General features: G+C 38.0%; 1 protein-coding gene across 5 annotated transcripts in view; it reads right to left on the minus strand.

Moving 5' to 3' along the window:
- Window positions 1-19,303, minus strand: part of rps6kb1a (ribosomal protein S6 kinase B1a) — an 80,877-nt gene extending 61,574 nt beyond the window's left edge. For 3 of the 5 annotated variants that reach the window (XR_015778931.1, XM_088088523.1, XM_042499558.2), the window contains exons 1-14: window positions 19,041-19,301; window positions 17,161-17,204; window positions 15,569-15,689; window positions 14,492-14,560; window positions 12,589-12,736; window positions 11,506-11,563; window positions 8,425-8,525; window positions 7,762-7,852; window positions 7,541-7,631; window positions 6,832-6,939; window positions 6,663-6,725; window positions 6,147-6,224; window positions 5,937-6,044; window positions 3,934-4,046 (exon numbers count right to left, since the gene is read on the minus strand). Coding sequence is in view for 4 of the 5 variants with exons in the window: in XM_088088523.1 (XP_087944649.1) it covers window positions 3,934-4,046; window positions 5,937-6,044; window positions 6,147-6,224; window positions 6,663-6,725; window positions 6,832-6,939; window positions 7,541-7,631; window positions 7,762-7,852; window positions 8,425-8,525; window positions 11,506-11,563; window positions 12,589-12,736; window positions 14,492-14,560; window positions 15,569-15,689; window positions 17,161-17,204; window positions 19,041-19,112 (1,265 nt within the window). In the remaining variant the exon portion in view is untranslated. Of the gene's footprint in view, window positions 1-3,933; window positions 4,047-5,936; window positions 6,045-6,146; window positions 6,225-6,662; window positions 6,726-6,831; window positions 6,940-7,540; window positions 7,632-7,761; window positions 7,853-8,424; window positions 8,526-11,505; window positions 11,564-12,588; window positions 12,737-14,491; window positions 14,561-15,568; window positions 15,690-17,160; window positions 17,205-19,040 lie in introns of all 5 variants that reach the window. The other 2 variants (XM_088088521.1, XM_088088522.1) reach the window with 1 other exon arrangement.
- Between the last annotated feature and the right edge of the window lie 4,026 nt (window positions 19,304-23,329).

Genomic DNA, 23,329 nt, shown 5'->3' on the forward strand with positions numbered 1-23,329 from the left:
AAGCTCTAGACTGTTTAATTTTTAGCTACCTATTTTTTTTTTAACCTAAAATAAATCACTATCAATTTAACTGTATTTCAGGGAAATGGCTGCAATGACATACAGTGATTAATGTGTGTGTCACAGCGATCATTTTGAGTTTGAGGTCAGCATTTTTGTGATCAGACACATGACAAATAGGGTCTATAATAATCAGTATTATTAATATCATAACAGCAGTTATGTAAAAACTAGAATAACTTAAAAATATAGTGTTTTGTTTCTTAAAGAAGATGATTGAATAAAATTACTTAAATATTAATGAGACAAGTTTTTGATATTAATTTCTGGGTAAATTAATAGTCACATTAATCGAGTAATAAAAAAAATCTTTAGAATAATCAATAGTTATTAGATTAGCTGACTAATCATAAAACAAAATCATTAGATCAATTGAGAAAAAAATAATCAATACTGTAAGACAGTAAAAGGGAAACGTACAAGTTTTCCATTTGCATCAAGCAGCAAATACGATGTTTGAGTTAATTTGTCTTACTTGCCATTTCTTCAATGCAGCTGTTGCATGAGGCAATGCCGACGCTGAGACGATATATCATGCAGCCCTAACTGAGCGTATATTGGAGAACATAATGCGAACAGCTAACTTACAGAAAATAAGTTCACCATCATGTTACATTATTTGGAACGATATCCATGAAAGAGATCTATGACAATTAATTTCATTACACAAAAAAAGTTCCATGACTTTTCTAAAACTAATATCATGACTTGAGATTGTGAAATTCCATGACTTTTCCAGGTTTTTCATGACTGTGGGAACCCTGTATTGTTAAACATGGACCGTGTTTACTTAAATCCATCAAGAACTTTCTCTGTTTTTTTGGATTCTTCAGTCAGAGCAAAACAAAGTTTTCTTCAACACAGGGTGAGTAATTGATATACAAATGGTAATTTGGAAAGTATTCTTTTAACTTTTTGTTCTGACATACTCAAGCTGGCGAGTCGTGCTCAGTTTCAATGCATAACTTAAGCCCTGCAGTCCTGCTATAATATTAACTTTAGGCCACTGCTTCTTAATAACTGTTGTTCTTCTTAAACACTGCTGTGCTCCTCTCTCTCTTTACTCAGGCTTCTCTGTGCTGGACCATCAGCCGTCCCGGGACCTCTCTCTTTCTCTCTCTCGGCTGTTGGTCCCTCATTCCACAGGCTGAATCTGGATCTCAGTCCTTCAGGAGTTTCAGCCTCTCCTCTTGTCTCTCTTTCTCTCTGTTAGTTTCATTCTCCTATCTGTGTGAATGTCGGGCTTCACTTTAACTTCTTCTGTTTGTGTAGCCTCTCCTCCTTCCAGGTTACATGGTGGAGAGGAAGTCGTGTGGCACTTGCTGTTTGGCGACACCTGGAAGCTGCTTAACATCCTCCCAGGTCCTCTTTTTTCATATACTGCGCACACGACGACTATTTCCTATCAGTCCGTCTTTGGAAAAGGATCCTTCCTCAGTGTCTCTTCCTGCAGTTTCCTCCAGTTTTTCCCTTTTACGGGGTTTTCTGGAGAGTTTTTTCCTTATTCCTGTGAGGGTCTAACAACAGAGGGGGCTATATGGTGTACAAATCGTAAACCCCCCTGAGGCAAACTGTGATTTGTGATACTTGGCTACATAAACAACACTGACCTGACTTAGATGTGACACTTTTGTTTGTGATGCATCAGCTCTTATCTGTGAGGTCACTGTGCAAGACTTTAAATCACAAAGTTTTATACACTGTTGGAAAGAGGACACTTTATGCTTGACTATTATACCAGTATTGTTTTTGTACTCCAAATAATAAGCAAAACATGTCACATTACACAAAGACTGTCAGAAAGCCATAATTTTGATAAAAAAGACCTTCACAGTTTTTAGTGTGATGGCCGCAAAGATACATGACAGAGCCCATTGGTCTTCCAAAGCGGGAGCTCCTGCTGCACCCTGGGAGCTGTCCCTGAGTGGAAAACACTCATAACACCTCGGGGACACTTTTATCTCGTAGCCAGCAAAGTAATGAAGACAAGCATACCCAAAAACATCATGCAGGAAAATGACAAAAGGAAGTTAATGTCGAAAGAACTGCATTTACAGACAATTTAGATTCTTTTGATAAAAAGACCTCATTCATTTGATCGTTGACCCTTACAAACTAAGGAAATATATGTTTTAAAAACAGATCAAGGAAGGGACACATTTTCCAACTCAATGACTGCTTAAGACAGACATGCCCAAGGCTGGATCTGCAAACCAATTGTTAACAGCCCTCAGCATGAGTTTCAAAATTTACTGTAAGTGGCCCGCCACACGAAAATGGTGAATCAAGGGAGATCACTTTGCATTTTTTCCCCAAATGTCACAATGACAGGACTATTGAAGCTCTCATTTTCTAGACATGCATCAAGTAGGAACTGTGCAGGCGAAACTGATGTGTTTTCATATACAAAATGCAAATAAGCAAATGAACGGTTTCCTGCCGGGTCGCAGACAACAGCAGCGACGCGTTAAGTCGACAGTGAGGACCACCGCTTTCTGGAGCAGTAATTAAGTGAATACATTTTCATGGAAAGATGAAACAGTTGTGTTTGTCTTGTTTGTGATTTTTTTCTTTCATAACACATTTAATGCGAGAAGCAGCTGAACCACAGATATTTTCACATGATCTAATCTGGCTCACATAAAAAATTCAGACATTCCTGCCTTAAGAGAGACAAAAAAAAATCACAATTTTTATCTATGTCTTTCTTGTAATGCCATTCTCTGAAGGAGTTATTCTTCAGTGCTCATGGTTTCCTTATAATGAACTAAGTGGCTGAATTGAGGAGAATTAACGAATTAACGAGATAGCGGTGTGCAGCATTTCCATATTGACAAAAGTTTAATCACTGAACATCATCTTTTGATCTACAATGCTTAGCCACTTAGAACTAGCACAGAGGTGACCTAGTGGGAGGTTTAGAGGTTTTAATCTTCTGAAAGCAAAGATAGCTCAACTTGATTCCTTACACTTCCATAAGAACAAGCACCCACGGTGGCCGTTGACTTTCACTGTGCTGCTGGAGAGAGATTCCCTTCGCGATCGCTGCTCTCGGGCAGACTTGCCAAGTCACGAATGTCTGTACCCATCTTTGTTAGGTGGGATTTATGATGTAAGTTTCATAAGTTACGCACGTTTCATAGTCTGAAAACCAAGACTTTGTTTACGTAACATCAAACAAGACCCAAAATTGTGACAATAAAAATCTAGAAATAAGCTGTATATCCGACAGATTTTGACAGAGCACGCCACATGTATGTTGCACAGCTATAACTGGACATTTGATTATTACATGAGAAAATATTATACATAATGTTTACTTTAAAAATGTCAGAGGTCTGAAGTAAATGTCGTGTTTGATGGAAGAATGATTTCAATAGACAACATTGTTTAGTTAGTGGATTTTTTTTTGTACAACTTTATATTATTATGTTATTTTGCTGTGTCTTTGTTTTGCAGATGCTAATTATCTCTAAACTATTATCTCGTGCGGTGCATCAAACGGTAACATTTACTTTTAAACTGTTCATTGTCCCTTTTAAATAATCACTAAATGGAAAAATATGCTGACATCAATTCCTTCATCTGCCTGACAAGGGAGTGTTTTCCTTAAATCTCAAATTACTGAAACCCTCCCCCTCCTCCCAAGATATGCACAGCTGATCCCTACTTATCTAACCCATAATGATTAATTATTTTTCAAGCCCTGAGCAGTTCTTGTTTTGCTATTGGAAAGGAACTTTTATTTACCCTCCTAATGATGGTTTTATTTACGCTACATCTACAAGGTCAGCAGATGAGTAACCAATGAGGGAAAAACTTGCTTACGAAAGATATTCAAGGGAACCAGAGACAAAAACAACTCGCTGTTACCTCACAGGTGTTCTTGGGCTTCCAGGGAACTTCCGTGGTGAGCGCACCTTTGGCTCGAAAGAGAACTTCTCCTTAACGTTTTCCAACACAGATGGGGCTACATATGTGAAACCCTGGGGAGGGGGAGGGGGACAAAAACAGAGAGAGAGAGAGCTCTAAGTCCACCTTCTTCAAAGACCATCTTTCCAAAAACAACCCACAGCTGATGATGAGCAATGAAATGCTGAGTAAACCATATCATGCAATGTGGTGGAACAGTGAGAGAAGCTTCCAGGAAAACCAACAGGACTTCACCAGATGGGACGCATTAACTGATTCTCGTAAGGCCAACTTGTTTAAAAGGAAATTTAAAAAAAACCACTATGTCCAGACAGAGCTGGCCTGTTTGCAGACACAGAAAACATTTAAGGTAGATGCCATTTATTAATCTCCCACATCCACCCTCCATCCTTCCTTTAAAAGCCCAATTCAAATTAGTAAAACTTAAGTTTATGCCAATAATAAAACTATGGAGAATATTGCTTGAAAAATGTGTTCTTTCTGCAAGCGCTAAACCCGTCAACAAACAAATTATGAGTCACATTGCACTAATACGAGTACCACACCATATAATAAGAACTGTAATGGAAACCACTTACAGAGAACTAACAAACCCACTCTTTATCAAATAAAAAGCACTAACATTCAAAGAATTGGTTGACATCCAAACATTCAAAAAATTAACTACTTCCTCAAAGTATCCAAAAGTTGTTTCTAATTAGAGAAAGTTAACATGATTTGAGAGGAATTTGTATGTTAAAGAAAAACATAGTGAATTCTAACTGTCATCGTATCACAGTTAAAGGGGTTCATTTATGGAATAATTGTAGTGTGGAGATGAAAACATGTAGAAGATTCGACAAATTAAAAAATGTTTTAATAGTAAAAAGAGGACAAGATATGTAGGTTGTTTTTGATTGTGTTTTTGTTTTGTTGCCTTTTTTGTTGTTTGGGTGTGTGTTTGACTCAGATTGAGCTATTCTTGTTTTGTCTTGACTGTTTAATTTTTGTGATTTGACTGAGGTTTGTATGGTGAATACTGAGTTGTTTACTGATATATGATATTCTGTTGTTTTCTTACTTATATTTTTATTTATTCATTCATTTTTCTTTCCATTTAATTTTGCATGTTTTGAAATAAATATTTAAATACCAAGTACATAGAAAGTACTCGATTCTGATTAACTACAGGTAGGGGTGATTAATCGATTATCAGTAAATTGCCTTAATAATTAAAATTTAAAAAATACATTAACTGTTAATGCTAAAGATGAAGGACCGATGGCGTAACTGTCAGAAAATGTGTGGATTATCTGAAGAATGTGGCTGCAGCACTCGGTGGAGCGTCTGATGTTCATTTTTTTTTAAATTATTTTAAGCCAGCTTTTTGATTGCAAAAATTAGCATTATCACAGTGAACCATAGCTGTAAATGCACAGTGCTAACCAAACTTTCAGCTAGTGTTAGAGTTGGTGCCACCATCTCCAAATATGGTCACTTCTGATGACAAAAATTCAAGACGGCATCGTGCACAATGTTTTATAAAGTCTATGGGAAAAATGTCCTAAGTACTTCATTCATTATTAATGATTAACAAATAATCAGTTGTAAAGGTGGATGACTATTGGTTAAAGAAACTGGTTCAAATTTGCATCCCTGACTGCAGGCTGTGAGTTATCTTTCTGTAAACTAACATTGCTGCCTCGTCACCTTATTTTATCATATACAAACTTTTTACTCTCGACTGTTGCTAGAAAGGGGAATTTTCTGCTTTCTACTCATATGAAGTTATTTATTTACTCCAATTCTGGTTCAAATCAAATTGTTGAGTCATGCATTCTTTTTTTTTACTAGCACAATTTGTTATCAAGTTGTAAAAACTTCTGGAAACTGTACTCGAGAGATTGAGACAGAAAAGCAGAAAGGTGCGCTGTTTGCAGAGAGGTACGGCACCAGTTACTCACCAGGAAGACTTGGTTGGCACTCTCGCTGAGCGTAGAGTCGTCGGGGCTGTCCACCGGAGTCTGGCTGGTGAACTTGGAGTCGAACTGGCTGACGTCATCAGCCGATTGCTGCCAAAAGAAGCAGCTGAGTTAATCATCTCTTCAGGAACAGGGGACAGGGGACGGGGGACGGGTCACAGAGGACATTGCTGAATAAAAAGACAAACTCACCAGGTACGGTTTAAACGGAGGCTCTACTTTGCGAGCGAGGAGGTCGTCCCAATTTATATGACGGAAGAACGGGTGGGCCTGAGACACAAAAACATGAGACATGGGGGTTAACTCTTTGAAACCTGGAACAAATCAGTTTTCTTATACTGTGTTCAGACGCCTTTCACGTGCATTCAACCTTTACAAACTTGAGCGACGTTTGATTTCTTTGAAAACTAAAAAGGCACTGAACAACTTAGCCAGAGATGTCCTGCTCACTGCAAGAAATCAGGAAAAGAAAAATACCTGAGAATTAACAGAAGATATATTTTATCTACATATTTATTTATCTTTTTTTGTTTTGTTTTGTTTTTCCTTTCCTTCTTTTGCAAAAATTCAGGCAATTTTCTTATAGTTTGTAACATCTTCCTGTTTTTTTAAAAGAAATCTAAATTGCCATTTTGCTCAGGTTTCAGAGTTAGTGTGTTATATCGCAGATGCATGCATGACCTTGTGACTTTAAACGGACGTATTTACCTGGACCTCAGCAGAATCTCCCGGTCCAGCCCCGAGTCGTAATGAAGCATTTCGTTTCAGCAGCTGGAAGAAAAAAAAAACTGCAACTTATTTTCAGCACTCCAGATGTCTTTTCTGAGACAACATGGCCGGTGAAGCAGGAGGCAGAAGGAGGACTTTCACAGATCACCTTTTTCAGGAGGTCCCTGGCTTCTTGTGTGAGGTAAGGTGGAAGGCTGAGTTTGCATTTCAAGATTTTGTCAATCGTCTTCTTTCGGTTTTCACCAGTGAATGGAGGCTGTGAAAAAGTTGCAGGACAGAAACAAAAGTTAGACATAGTTGCATATGCTTCCTACCTAAATCTACTTTAGCTGTGATACTATGCATTCACACCAAGTACGGCATTGCAGCAATTGACCGCATGGCTGTGCGACTGTGTAGGAGTGTCACTTAATGGACGATTTGTAGGGAAGTGGAGGGTGAAGAGAAAGCCAATCTCTGGTCTCTGGTAAACTGGTTTATGTTGGCTTAAAAGATCTGTAGAATTTCCTTTATTTGATAGTTTTACTAAAAACTGCCAGGAAATGGGCCCAGCAAAGGGCCGAGGGGTCAGAATCGAAAATGGGTGGCTGCTAAAGACTAACCCTTTGACACATGGGACACATGACTTACCAAAAGAGCTACTGGAGCGCACCAAAAAGAGACTGTGGACTCCTTCTGGTCTGCTCATCAATTACATAATTGGTCACTGCTGCTTTTGTTGGGTTGCGTTTGTCCAAAAGTTTAATCTATTTCAACTTTTCACCACAGGCAGCTGTGTTTTTTTCCCACCACTACCACATTCAAATAAATGCGGAGTGGCTGGATCTGGTATGAATGCAGCCTTAATGTGCACTTACTGCTCCTGTCAGCATGTCATACATGAGAGCTCCCAAACTCCACCAGTCCACTGCTCGGTTATGTCCGCTCCTCATTAGGATCTCTGGAGCCCTGAGGAAGGAGAGGGGAACGACCGAGAGGATAAAGCAGATACACTTAACTGTGTGAGAAACAGAAAATGTGCCTTAATGCCTCTACAAGACTTAATCTTCAACCTGTACACAAAGATTATGTGACATACATGTATTCGATAGTGCCGCAGAAGGTGTGGGTGACCGTTCCATCATGGATGGACTCTTTGCATAGACCGAAGTCCGTCAACTTCACGTGTCCTGGAAAGAAACAGAACCAAAGCAGGGACTTGAGATAAACTCCAAAAACGCAATAGTCTCAGGCTACATCCACATTACTCTGTTTTAAATTTAAGACACATCAATATTGCAACGCTTCAGCCTGGGATCCTCACTAATCTGGCGTTTTAACAGCCCTAAAACAAAGCAGTCAGGAACAATGCTGCCCTGTTTTATTTTGAAAACTCCGGCACTGTGTTTTAGTGTGTACGGGCAGAAACTGAGAAGTTTGAAAACACTGATGCAGAAACTCATGTCTGCCTTCTGATTGGGCGATGTAAGCCACAACGATCCTCGTAATATGTGTTTTAAGCCGTCTTAAATATGGATGGAGATAAGAGCAGCAACGGTGCTAAAACACTCATATGGACGGGGATCGTTTTTTTGTTTTAAGTCTTAAATTTTTAAACGGAGTAATGTGGATGTAGCCTCAGTATCAGATCACCTGGAGAAATAATTCAAACTGGGAACAAAAAGGTTTTTTTTGAAAAGAACATGTATCTAGTTTTTCTAATCTAGTGTTTTATTGTGATGGACACTTGTGGTGAGTGTACCGTTGTTGTTGAGCATGATGTTTTCAGGCTTCAGGTCTCTATAGATGATGCCTTTTTGGTGCAGATGACCCAACGCCATCGAAATCTCAGCCAGGTAGAAACTGTCAACACAAAAAACAAGATGCAGGTCAGCAAAATACTGCTGACATCACATGAATCATTAATTATGTATATTTCGTACCAACGAAATGTTCTACTTGCTCCTCAGTGATCTGCAGTCAATGTGTTATTCTGAATGTCACAACAGTTATTCCGGGAATATTACACGCCCTTGTTTGTTCTGTAGCTTGGTTCATGTAATCACTGTTTTCATCTACAGACGGTGTTTATAAAACACATCAGCGGGTACTGCAAGTGTTTTGTCCTCGTTTCAAGTGACCCTCACACTGCCTCAGAAACAGCATCACATATCTGCCTGATTTTTCAAAAATAAATGCTTACCACTAAGAAAAGAGTTTAATTACAAGCATTAGGCCCTGATTTAACTAATGTATTTTGGCAGCCTTGGGCGACCTTTAAGATTGTTTCCAATTAAGTGTTTTGCTCGCTGCTTTTGCATTATTGAGCGACTTTTGTTTATTGCAGGAGCACCTTGAATGCTTCGAGTTGGAAAAACTTCAAATTAAAAGAGAAAAAGCACCCAACGTCATTGTCCAATCTGATTATCTGACTGCAGGACCTTCTATAGTTGCAATAGCAACAGGTGGAGAGAACATGTATGACAAAATGATGTCGGCTGTCTCTGGATATCCAGAGCTACATGATTTTACAAACCGTTATCACCATGACATGAACAGAAAACAGTCGAGCTGTAGGCTGTAGTGCAGAACTTGAGACTTTGATTAAGCCTTTTTGTTAATTCAAACTGTACTTATAGCTAACTATTAACATAGCAAGACGTATCTGAACAAATTGTAGATAAGGGATAATATTGGCATGTTATCTGTATTGACAGATATTGGCTTTAAAATGAAATATTAAAATCAGCCAAAATGGGGAATTTTGCCAATATCACAACCCATTTGTCTTTTTTTAAATTGACAAAGTGAACATGTACACATAATCAAACCTAAGTTGGAGCATTTTTCCTACTTTTCACAATGAATGAATGTTACATACACTGAAAAACGTATTTTATGTCTCCATCTGCTGGTGGGCTATCACCGCAAGAGTACGCATAATTTGATGTTTATTCCACTACAAGATACTTGATGATCAAGTGGATATATCGATATTGGTAATGTTTTTTGGGCAAATGAGTTGTTAAACATTGGCATATTTGATATCGGCAAAAAATCCAATGTCGTGTATCCCTAGAACAAACTATAATAATAGTTAAATATAGCCTGTGGTTCCAACAATAAAACTATTTTTTAAAGACACAGCAAGCTGCCAAAAAGCCCTCAGTCTGATCAGGGCCTTAGTCTGCCAGAGACAACGGATCACACAAACATTCAAACATCATCTGGCAGTCCTACCCTGCTGTACATCATGAGTCAGCAAAAAAAGACCTCTAAGAAACAGCTGGCAGCATGAGGTGTTTGTTAAAATGCCCGTACTGCTGCCATTTGGAAATGGTTTTACATTGTAAATACTTGGGATGGCCTTTAAAATATGTGTACAAACAGAGGATGTGAGTGGCAAAGGGGATGAAAAGATCCAACAAATTAAGGTTTGACATGTTTAAGCCAAACATCCTGAAACAGGATAGTTAAAAAGAAAAATCCCAGTTACCACCAAAAACCCTTTAAATTGCTTAGAGGAAAGCTAAAGGCATGTTTTATCTGGTCACATGGTTCAGGGGAACTGGTACTTTTCAACCTGGACCCCATTTGCTGATGTTTTTGTGTTTCAGTGACTCATGGGAACAATTTTTGATACAGTCCTGTATTGTGTGAGAGTGCTGCAGCTGCGAAACAGGCTGCAATGTAACCACTTGTGGTTGGTTGCACGTTCAGCGCGTGTTCGTACACTCATTTTATATCCAATGAAGGTGGTTGTTTTTGCTATTGACAGGCTCAGTTTATTCTAAGTGTCTGACAACGTTATGGAAATGATCCAAACAGAGATAGACATTTTTGAAAAGAACTAGATCCTTTGTGTTTAACCAGAAATTGCCCCAAATTTGCTGTCAACAAAACCCACCAGATTCCATTCAAATACACAGTAATTTTAATGTGTACAGAGAAAGCATATATTCACATTTAATTAAGTGAATAAAATGTTTTTTTCAACCAAACAAGAGTTGGTGATTGCTGGAACAGTAGAAAGATGAACAAGAGAGATATTCTCCATTTAATGAGCAGAGTGCAAATGAGTTTGATAGTTTCATCATTCACTCTTCTGGCACCACCCTGCATTTTGCTGTGGTTTTGCAGTGTACAAAGTGGTGACAGTGAAAACCACTGCTGCAAAAAGAATGAATGTTCTCACTATAATGGTTTTTATTTTAGATAAAATATACAGGTTTATGTGATGACGATCTACTGCAGCCACTGCAGGGAAGTATCAGCACCAGTGCACGTTGTTACCACGTAGGGTAAGGGTAAGTAACGTAACGTGATGACTGTATGACGGGGAAGCGAGAAGCCTTTAGCTTTTTGCTACAAAACAAATCAGTGCTCTAGCTATTATGACTTTTATTTTAGATCGCTTTAAACAGGATCATGCAAAAAAACAATATCCCATGGCTGTCCTTAATCAAGTGTGTTTTATGACGATACAGTTATTGTTCATTTAAATGGAGTTTGGTGGGTTTGGTGATTTCAGGGCTGTTTATAGTTGAACAAAAAAAACTTTGTAACAAAAAGGTCTATCTCTGTACAGATCCTTTCGAAAAACTTTGATTAACAATCTGAGCCTGTCAGTGGAAAAAACAAGTATTTTTAGTGGACAAATGCCTCGAGTGGTCACATTGCAGCCTGCTTCGCCGTCACTGGCTACAGCGCTCGCTGTCAGTACTCTCAGAAATAGTTCATCTATTAGTCGCCAAAACTCAAAAATATGGCACACCAGAGTCCTGGTTTAAAAGTACCACAGTGACCCTTTACAGTGTTACCTGTGAAAAACAAACTAACTCACCATGCTGTGTCTTCCATGAAGATGCCTTCTCTTTCCAGCTGCATAAACAGCTCTCCTCCTGCAGTCAACGCATACAAAGTCAGTAAAATGTATTCACAGGGGAAATGGAGATCCACATTTTCAAGTTAGTGAAATAACAATGCATGCTAATAAAATGATCTCAAACATTTACAACAGTTAAGAGTACTACAGCTGCTTTTACACCGCCTGTTCAAGGTGGTAATATTGCGCCATCATACCGACTTGTCGTTCTGTATAAAACATATCACAGAGAGAGGGGACAGAGTGGTCATGTCTCTGAACCGGGACACGAGGTAATGATAGCATTGAAACAAGATCTGCGTAAAATGTAAAGCCAGAGAGACATGACCATGGGTGGAGCGGGTCTGATATTTTGACATGTCGTGCGAGATTTGAAAGCAGCAGTTAACAGCAAATTCAAAGAAGAATGATGATGAGGATAACGCTATTTACACAGGAATAGATCATCAGCTTGTTTCAAAACAAATTCAGGGTTAACATACAGAGCACATGCCATATGTAAAAAAAACCCAAACTCCATACTCAGGTAATACTCAGGAAACACACAACGTACATGCCGGAAATCTCCCTTTTTAAACCAAAAGCAAAAATACTGTTTCTGCAAATACTGTATTGTTGTCTAAAGTATCGATATAATATTGTATCATGATGAAACCAGTGATTTATTCACCCCTGATACACTGTCTGGCTCTGTGTAAAGGTGTCACAAAATAGGGACCTCATAGCAGCCCAGGAGCTACTAACCCTCCAAGCAGAGAACGAGATCAGACGCGATATAACAGGGAAGGTAAATGATTGTTGTTACCATGTTATGCCGTTGTTATTGTTTAGAGGGTGTTGTTGTTGTACATGTATGTTATATGGAACACTAGAGGCCAATGCCGTTGAGTTAAATGTCACGTCCGTCACACTTCTTTTGGCATCGCGATGCTGGAGCCAATTTAAAATCATACACTAAATTTAAAAATGCAAAGCAGGCATAAAGAATGAATGTATCAGCACTCCTGTAGCACCATCTTTATGTAAAAAGCTCGTGCTCACCGCTCAGATACTCCAGGATAAGGTACAACTTCCCCCCTGTCTGGAAGGCATAGATGAGGTCCACAATAAAAGGATGCTTCACCTCCTCCAGGATGTTCCTCTCAGCTTTGGTGTGCGCTGTGTCCTTGGCATTGCGCACAATCATGGCCTGGCAAGGGACGAAAAGGCACAGAGTGTCAGAGTGTGAAATTACTCAGGCAATAACTTTATTCCCATTAGTGAGTGTCAGAGCAGCTTCGACATCAGAGGCAGAGCAGGAATCAGGAAACCAGGTTGGTAGCTACAGTCTCATTAAGCCAATAAACACAGCCATTAACCAAAACCTCAAGCTTCGGGGAATATGAGCTGGCTTTTCAAGTAAAAGTCTGGCAGCAGCTCTGCGTCAGCTGCAGAGAGGAGGCCAAGCTGAACAGAGGCTGCAGATCTGAGGTTTCATGGGAAAAAACCTGCTGCCATTATTTTGGGTGGTCTGCTGTGAGCTGCTGGCTCCATAGCTGAACGCACCACTGGGTCACCAGAAAAGTGACACACAGTATATGTGAAACACTTAACTGTTAATGCCTACAAAACATTTGATAGAGTTTGGAACGACTTTCAAAAGACTCAAGTCTGACACTCTCTCACATCTTAAGACAATGTGAGTCTTTAGTCACACATTGTAAAGCCCAGTTTACACTGTGCGATTTTGGGCTGTCTCAGATGAAAGATGACCAACGTGACAGAATCGTGGCGATATCTTTGGTTGTGACTCAAACAATGGTACTACGTTGACAGGGAGAAAGGTTCAAGGATGGCCGTTTTGCGGTAAAAGACAGCTTGGGTTAAAATTCTGACAGTGGCAGAAATTTGGGATGACAGTCTCACTGTGTGACTGCTGTTATGAACTACGTCACAAACCAACAAACAGAAATGCAACATAAAATGACGCACTGATCAGCGACACACTGTTAAATTTAAGTAGATGCTAACACTTGTTGCGAGCTCTCGTCGAAAACTGGCATGCCAAGTTGGCCTCTTTTCCCAAACTACGATCACGTCCACATTCTCTCCCCCCTCAGACCTTTTTCGACACACATAAATGGCACTATAGCGAAGGCTCGATGTGTCTTTACATTTTGCTCTTACTACTACAGCAACATACAGTGATGATGCATGCAAGGATGTTTTGTTCTTGATTATTGACATCGATGGACGTAGGTCGTAACCTGCGATTCAGCTGGTGATGTCATTGTAAAGTCTGCATACATCAAACTTAATGTTGTACCCAATTTTATTAGGATCCATGTCGCAGTGTAGCTTGCACTAAACTTATAAGACTGCTTAAATCTCAGTCTGCAGGAGGCTTAAAATTTAACAAAAACTGGGGATCTTGCAAGGTCACTGACAGCTAGATTCCTGCAGATGCAGATGATATTCCTCCCACACTTCAACACGTTAATGTGTACGAACACTAGGGGGCAGTAAGACCCACCTTTAATGGGTGAGTGAAGGACAATAAGCATCTCTGAAATCAATGAGATAATTCTCACTGAATAATATTAAAACTAGGGTTGTACCCGACTCAGAATTATGCAAGTCAATTCAGATTTGGCTGAAACATGCGCGCAACATGTTTTGCCAATGCTAGAAAAAAGCCAGAGACTGTTTCGTATTAACTTGATGTGAGCTGTATATTCACTACTTCTTCACCTTACAGCGCTCACTCCGCAGCAAAATCTGGGGACCAAAATGTCACCAGAAGTACACACACAAACAAACAAACAAACAAACAAAAAAAAACACTGCTCAACTTGAAGTAATCTCAGTCGACAGAAGGGTCTCCGACTAATAATTAAAATCTCTGACTTTTAAGGGGCAGCCCTAAAAACCCTCAACCAACCCTTAAACATGCAGATTCACTCACCTTCTTCAAAACCTTCATAGCGAATATCTTCCCAGAAGCACCACCTGATACCTTCCGAACTTGAAACACCTGTAGAAATGCACATCATGTCAAGCAAAATCCATTTACAAAGATTTCTATACGGTCAGAGTTAATCTGAAGGCTTAAGACCTTGTATAGCTTATTTTTGCATCTACGTATCAGAACTGGATCATAACGTGTAAATAAGTGTTTTTGTAGAAATAACTTAAGACCTTTTCATAACTTCCAAGGATTTAAAAAAAAAAAAAAAACCTCAATTCAATGTTTTTTAAGACTTTTTTAGACCTGCAGATGTCCTAGCATCACCATTTGGCACATCATTTCATTTGGCTGAGTAAACCAGATATTTTTTTCTATTTATAAATGAGACTTGAAAAATAGTTTATCAAGAAAAATTATTTGGGACCAATGAACTGCATTTTTAGCACTAATGTGAAGTTCAGAAGCTGCTGTTGTGCACAATGTGTATTCATTTGGCCAAACAATGACTCAATAAAGGTCAGTGTCTTTGTGCGTAAAAGTATTTTGTTATTCTGACTTTAGTGCGACCAGGGACTGCTCTGACTTTGCGTGAGGCAAAGTCTGTGTTTTGAGTGTCTGTTTACCAGCATAATTCTTGAAAAACTATTTGCTTCCAGTTTTAGGGTCAAGGAACCTTGAGGCTTTGCCAACTTATATCCGTAACTACTTGAGGGTACCAAAACAATGACAGTGTTTTCAAAAAATATAATTACTTTGTAATGTTGAGAAATTCCCGAGGTGCAGAAAAGTCTTAGTCATCATACAAAAAAACCACTTCAAGAAAGAACAAGTCATGCATCTGTTTGCTGAAAGTGTTTCCAAAATAACCGATGTGCACTTTTGGTGTCAGGCTGTGAAATGAGAACATCGGAAAAAGTCCAGAACTACAAAATAACATAATGCTGACACCAAAAATAACCATGATATGACAAATTTTCTTATCTCACAGGTATTACGATTACATACAAATTTAAAGCCATGCTGCATCATGAAGGGGAATTACTTTGTTTTATGCCACACACTCAGAGGCCTCACCTTTCCATAACCACCTTTTCCCAAAACTTTCAGCAGCTCAAAGCACTCAGGCCTGATCTGCTCTGTTCCCTTGTTGACGCTGTTCTCTGAAATTTCAAACTTCTCACAGTCATCCATGTTACTGGCAAAACAAAAAAATAAAGAAAAGATTACATTTGAAACAGTCAATCAACGTTGTGTTTATAATTTCAAAGACAAACAGCAGTAATGTGAGTTACAAGCATTTGTGTCTAAACATGGATCCATATGGATAAGCGACAAATTAACAGAAACCCTAAGAAACAAGTAAAAACAAATGTTAATGGGGCATGAGTGGTCACTGAATGGTTTTAATAAAAATGATGAGAATCATATGTTACGGCTTTCACTGTCAACAAATCCAAATTAAATTTCTATGGATGACAACAGACTACAGTGTTACACATCACACCATCACATCAAGCTAAATAAACGTTTAAAAAAAACCCACACACACTCTTGGATGGGTTTGAAAGTGCCTCATCACAAAGCTGAAAACAAATCTGTTTTTCTGACACCACGAAAAGTTTTTAGAGATGCGTGGTTCTCACAGCACAGACATGCAACAAACATCTGGGCCCGGTTTTTCGAAAGTTATCTGATTGAATTTCAAGCTTTCGGATTGAATCAAATCTTGAAAATGGGTTGTTTAAAAGAAAAATAATTCTGAAATCGGATTAGATCACAAAAATCAAATTGTGGTTTTGATCTGGATCAAACCTTCAGTGTGTGTTAGTAAGATTGGGATACCTTGTTAAAAAAGAAAATTAGGATTATCCTGATCTCAGCAGCAGCGTGGATTCAGGGTGAATTTTAGGACAAAATATATTCAAACTTTTTAATTGGTCACTACAATCATGTATACATTTATTTATGTTTTGCACTTGATTTGTTTGAGTCTTACAGTGATAATGTAGATATATTAGACATAATGCTACCTATTAAGCCTTTCAGAAGAGTAAAGGAAAAAAAAAAGGATTTTGTCCCCAAATTATTTGGGAGAGAGCTTGCTTTTGGCTTGCTTTCGTTCAGCGGCCGTGGATTCTTGCAGATGCCATTACGGCTCATTTATGCTCCTTCTAAGTTTGAAAATAGATACTAATTATCTCATTTGAACTGTGCTACATTCACCCCACAATCTCCACCGTTACTGCTCTATTTCCTCCATGTCCATAAGCTTTCAGAAAACATGCACAAATATGGACAAATAACGCAGAGTACGGACAGAACGTTGAGTATAAATGAGTCCCAAGAAGAACGAAGAGGAGCAAGAGGAACATGACTTTTTCAGAGTACCTGCCTTGTGTACTACTGTCAGGATATAGTGACAGTTTCAGCAAATATGACAAATATCTTTATAAAAGTTACCCACTGAACCTTTGAGTACAGTTTTGAATACAAGACTTTGACTTCAAGTAGAGTATTTCCACAGTGTGATATTCATACTTTTGTGTAAGTTACAGATCTTAATACGGACTAAAAGTTGTTTACAACTTCATGAGGATAACTCCCAGTTATTATGACTTTGTTGCCCCTTTCGGGACCCAGTAAATTACAGTTTTTGTTGTACTTACAATTCAAAGCCACTGCACTGGTCCATGTATTCACTGAGCTGGCCCTGAAAAAAAAACAAGAGGGGAGAGAAAATCTCAGCATACAGGCATGTGATAGAGGAGTGTTATTTACCAGCCCACCTGAGATTATTTATAGAAATATTATTGAATTTATTTTTAATATAAGTGTTAATGCAGGAATACTACACCTGCTTTGCTTTCTGGCCACTTTTGCAAAATGACAGGAGGCCACAGGCCAGATGCAGCAGCCTCATACATGTGTCTGGGATTTTAAGACGTCTCTTGGTTTTCAGCACACTTCTCAGTTTTTAGGACATTTCTCTGATTTTTGAACATTTTCCAGATTTTAGGACATTTCTACAGTTTAAGGACTTTAAGTTATTTTTCTGATCTTCAGACATTTCAAGGATCTTAGGAGGTTTCTCAGATTTTGGAACATTTCTCGGATTTTAGGACCCTTTTTATTTTATTTTAAAACAATTATATAATTTTAAGACATTTTTGGGATTTTAGACCATTTCTATTCTACAAATTTAGGATGTTTCTTGGATTTTAGGACATTTCAAGGACTTTAGGATGATACTCCAATTTTAGGATAATTATAGGATTTTGGGAGAATACTGAGATTTCAGGAAATTTAATGGACTTTACAACATTTCTCAGATTTTATTACATTTCTAGAATTTTAGGAAGCAACTCAAATTTTGGGGCTTTACTCTGAGGTTAGAAAGTTTCTAAGGTTTTAGGTTTTTCCCCAATTTCAGGAGATTTCAAGGATTTTAGGACCTTTAAATGGATTTTAGGACGTTTCTCAGATTTGAGGACATTTGGTAAGGAGCTAGGATTTCCGTCGGGAGTTGTGGGACACTTTGTGTATACTGAAAGTACAAAAACAAATTCCCAGCTTGAATCACAAATGGTTGGGGTCCACCGGCGCCCTATCGTGGTCCAGATTTGACCCGCGGGCCCTCAATTGAGGATCACTTTGTTAATAGGGTTATTAACAACCCAAACAATTTAGCCTTCATTTCAAGTTATCAGTCACAGTTAACTAACTAATTGCCATGCTAGTTAAACAGACACACTTTCTCTTTACAGCAATATTCAAAGAAGCCCATGTTTGTCACAAATATCTGTTTTCTAACGCTAACTACTAACTTCAGGTGGGAAAGCTAGCAAGCAGTGCGATCCTTTTAGCTACAGCCCCGTTAGCATTGGTAGGATTTTAGCCTGTTGTTGGTGTGAAATAATCTATATCCCACTTATTAACACTGTAATTGAAGTTGTCAAACCATACATGTAACATTCATGTCACTAACTAACCTACGATGTAATGTAAATCCCTACAACAGACGAATACCGATGCAGCTCTTAGGACCGTTTACTTTATGTTTCCGTTGTCGGACATGTAGCAACGCCCGGTTGAAAATATACCGCCAACTTTTACCTTATATTCAGTTTTTGCTCTGGTTGTTTCCTGCCGTCGTTTACTTCATTTTCTTCTCGAAAACTTAATGCTAACATGGTGTTTGTGGCTTCACTGGGTTTGGCGTTTGAGCGTAACATACGGCAAACCGACAAACGCCAACTTGTCCGCGGTCAACACTTCTGTTAGACCGGAATATGCTTAACCACCGGTGTCGGTGGTGATACAACTTAACAGCGGTCATTCTTCATTTTAAATTGAAAATAATATTAATTAAAATCTGTATATACAGTGTAGTAGTGACTGTTTATTGGGGCGCTGCCATATTCCGCGGGAAAAAGGGCAAACGAGGGCATGTCCGATAATGGACACACTGGTGTTAGCAACGCAGGCCTGGGACATGCTAAATGCTAAGCTAGCCGGCGGTATTAGCTTCAACTTAACGTAAACTCACCCCGTCCTCAAGTTCGTCGTCAGAGACATTCTCATCCGGTTGATCCAAATCGATGTCGAAAACCCCGGCCATGGCCACGGCCCTTTCAGTCGACGTTTAGACAGAAAACTCAGTCCCGCTCCCCCGCCTCATGGGAGAGCCATCACCGTTACAACCGGCTCCGGTAGGAAGCAGCATGGGCTAACAGCCAGCTAACATCCAGCTAACCAAAACAAGACGAGCACCGACAAGCCTCTAGTGTCGGTCACCGGGATATAACACAGCTGGTCGGTTTGGAGACATGTAAATAAAGATATTAGTAAAAAAAAAAATGACATCCTGCAATGATAATAAATTATTCACATGTAATAGTATTAAAGCTAGCTGCCCTTCAATTAAAAATAATTAGTTAAACTCACTCTGAAAAATACTTACATTATATAAAATAAAGTCCAACTTGAACTATATTGGATTTATTATTATTTTGTATAATTATCTACATCAACAATATGGCATTACTCAGTGGTATTATGTACCATTACTAAATAACTGTTGGCCAAATTAAGGTTTTATTTCACTTTTTTTAAAACGAGGAAATCCTTCTCATGGTCTTTCTATTTCTCCTTAACCAGCATATATTATTTAAAAAATAACAATTATTTATTCTTATTTTAAATTTTTATTTTTTTTCAATTGAGGTCTCTATTATCTACGGTGGCTGTGAGGGTCGAAACACAATGGCATTTTACACAACGCAACATTTCAGAAAACACAGTTTATGAAACACAACAACAGTTCACAAAATACATTTCCCAAAACACAACATTCAACAAAACGTATTTCACAAAACACAACATTTCACAATAATATTCAACAAAACATGACATTTCACAAGACACAACATTCAGCAAAACACTACAACATTTAACAAAAAAACACTTCACAAAATACAACATTTCACAAAACATAATTACATTGGGGTGATATTTAAAATGTTTTATGAAATGTATAACTATTGGGCTTTAAAAGTCATTTAATAGACAAGTCTTACATATGAATTTGTGATCTCTTAATTGCCCACAAACATTTTAGCTAAATTAATTTTAATTTCTTTTTGTCAAAATGACTAAAGCCTCTTCTGTTTAAAAGTCCACGTCTGATGTTTTAAATTTTTAAACCTACTTCTGAACCTCATACTGTCTTTTTATTTTATACTTGCACTTACCTGATGGTAAAATGTAGACTAACTCCTGCATAAAACCCACCTCTGACAAAAACAAGCATACTTTTAGACTGACTTGCAATGCTCGAGTGAGAAAAAGATGAGTGGCCTTAAATTTGGTTAAAAATATTGAGTTAAGCATTAAGTTTAAGTGTCTGATACCTGCAGACACCCTGTCATTGGGAACAGAAGGGATCCATTGTTAATGTCATTAGTAGCATTTGCACTTTTCCTACCATGTCGAGTCACAATAAGGCCTTTTTTTGGCTATACACTAAAAGAGGTGAAATCTCAGGCTGGACTGGGCTCCACCCAGTCATAATCAGATTATATCCCTGTAATTTACTGCAGAGTCTGTTTACAACACTCTGCTCTCTCCAGTAGGTGGCAGCGGGGAAAAAGAAATCTTCCTCACAACATGAAGGACATTTTTCATTCATCCTAAAATCTGACTGTAGAGCTGCACTCTACTGAAGCTCTTTAGTCCAATTTAGGCTTCTGAAAAAATGCATATATATCATTTAAGTGGTGTGCATCTTATTTTAACTTGTTACTCCCCTCAGTGATTTTAATTTTAGATAGATAGATAGACAGATAGCATATATACATAAATAATATGGGTCTAAAATATATTTCTGTAATGTATTTAATAATTTAATCATCAATTATTTTGGCAACAATGTGACAAACATTCATGCCATGATTTGAATTTGATAGATAGATACACTATTTTCAATAACAGTAAACAATGTGATGGAAATTACTGTTGTATAAATGACTTTTTTTAAAAAACAATTTAAAAAAAAATCTTCTGATATGTTATCTGGCAAATGTCTGATTCAGCATTAACATAAATATTTATAAAATGCATGACATGAAATGTTTTTCTTATTATTTTTAAATTCAAAGGAAATGAGGCAAACAAACATTTATTTTTAAGAGGATCTTATTTAGCTTTTCACCCATAAATATAATTTAAAAAAATAATTATTATATAAAAATATACATTCGTGTAGCTCAATACAGCTCAGCTGAATCACATTCAAATTTCCTGATATCAGAAACATTTTGGTCCTTTTCTATTTGGTAAATTACATTTTAAAACAACAACAACGACAAAAAAACAACATTATAATAAACACTCTCAAATCTATTCTCATACATGTTTAGAGTTTTCACATCACACTTGTTTAATTAACTTATTGGACCACGACTGTCTTTCAAATTTGTGACGTCACAAAAATCCCACTCCTACACACGTGTATGGTAATTACAGAGGGACTTCCATCTTTTGTGGATGAATTTGAAAACACACTCTAAAAATTCTACAGTTTGCTTGTTTCTTTGTTGTGCTGTCATCTGCTGATATTTGGTACAAGTGTGTCCTATTTGTACTGAATTACCTTTTTAAATTCCCTCTTTACTCAGCAATGCGTTTCACTTATTGTGACTTCACTTGATGCTTTACTCTAGAAAACAAAACAAACAAACAAAAACAAATAAGAAAGTAAAAAAAGAGAAAATACCTAAAAAAAAAAAAGAAATTCTGTGAAATAATTACAAATATAGTTTCCCAGACACTTTTTCATAGCTTAAAAAAAAATCTAAATTTAATTATTTGTTGCATTTTGTGGGACATTTTTGTAATTGCCTTTTAGAAATAAATTTTTAGAAATAAATCAAATCAATTTGCTCAGAGTTCAAAGGTGTAAATACTCTAAAAAAAGGTGTCCGAATGCACGAGAAAAATGATGTCAGTTGCGGTTTCAAAGGGTTAAATTAATGTAATCTCCAGCTTTCCCTTCCTGCTGATTTCCTCAAATACTTCTGCAGGGCGTCCCAGCTGCAGCTTGACATAAGTATTGATGAGATTTCCCTTAAAAAGAGTCTTTGAGCGGTTAAACCATATTTGATCTGCACCATAATTTAGTTAAAGTGACAGTGATTACACATGAAATTCCCATTAGGTTCTCAGTTTAGGAGCTAGAAGGTCAATCTGTACCACAACGTCTTTTATTGTGGGGTTTTTCCTGAAACGTCTCCCCCCAGAGGCTCAGGACGGGTCCCCTGCAGGGCGGCGTTACTTTGAGCGCTGCCTCAATTCCATCTGATCGTTTGTTTTACTTTGATTGCCCGGTGATCAGAACCAGCTGCAGTGGGTAACCGAATCTGTTTTCTGTGTGTGTTCTCTGTTTTGTTTAGCTTTGTTTATGTTTACAAAAGAACAGACTAGACACTGTTAGAAAGTCTCAGAGCTCTGTTGTGGGTCCGTGTGATGACTTGAGGTCAGTGTTGTGTTCATTCAAAAATCACTTTGCATATCAACTGACTGCGCTGTATTCTCATGTTTGGACTCTGTCAATATGGAAGGTCATTAATTTGAAACGCAGGGTGAAAGCTGTCAGCCTCATGATGTGATGTTTTCTCTTTTTCTTTCTTTCTTTTGTCCTCTTGTAATCTGGATGATCTTTATGAGAATAATAAGCACCAATAACTTCAGATTTTTTTTTTTATGATGCTCAGCTGGTCTGCAAATACAACTAAACTGATAAAATTGCAGGTGTTCCCCTTTAACTGTGCAGAAGCCTGTAACTGACACAAATTATCACAATAAGCTATCTGATCAAAGCTGAAATCCAACAGCAACAGCAAAACTTTACTTTAACACAGTGGAGGAGGTGAGGGAGGATATTTTCCAAAAGACATTATGGGTTGCAAACTGAGTTTTGAAAGCATCTGTTCGGGTAGTCCCCATAACCCCCGCATGTTATGTTTATTTTGTGCATACGGCCACTAGTCTCCCAGAATCAGCCATAATATATACGTCATGTCAGCTGCGCTAGATTTTGGCTCAGATGTGTGTCGGAACAATTGAACGACAAATTGTGTTTGAAATGTCCAAACCAACACAATTCCTCGAAGTAGGAGAGATGATAAATTGTGCAACAGAATTGAAGCTCACAGGCATTACTGTACACAGTTTATATAAATTTTGACAGTGGTTTCTAAACAGGCAGCCTGGTCTCTTTCCCAGAGCGTCAAAATATGCAGCACGGGCACGAGGTGGATGTCCCTAACAAACACTGGA

Source organism: Plectropomus leopardus, chromosome 15 (assembly GCF_026936395.1).
Source record: "Plectropomus leopardus strain MGB_pleo_1.0 chromosome 15, ASM2693639v1, whole genome shotgun sequence".
In the NCBI taxonomy this organism is placed as follows: domain Eukaryota; kingdom Metazoa; phylum Chordata; class Actinopteri; order Perciformes; family Serranidae; genus Plectropomus; species Plectropomus leopardus.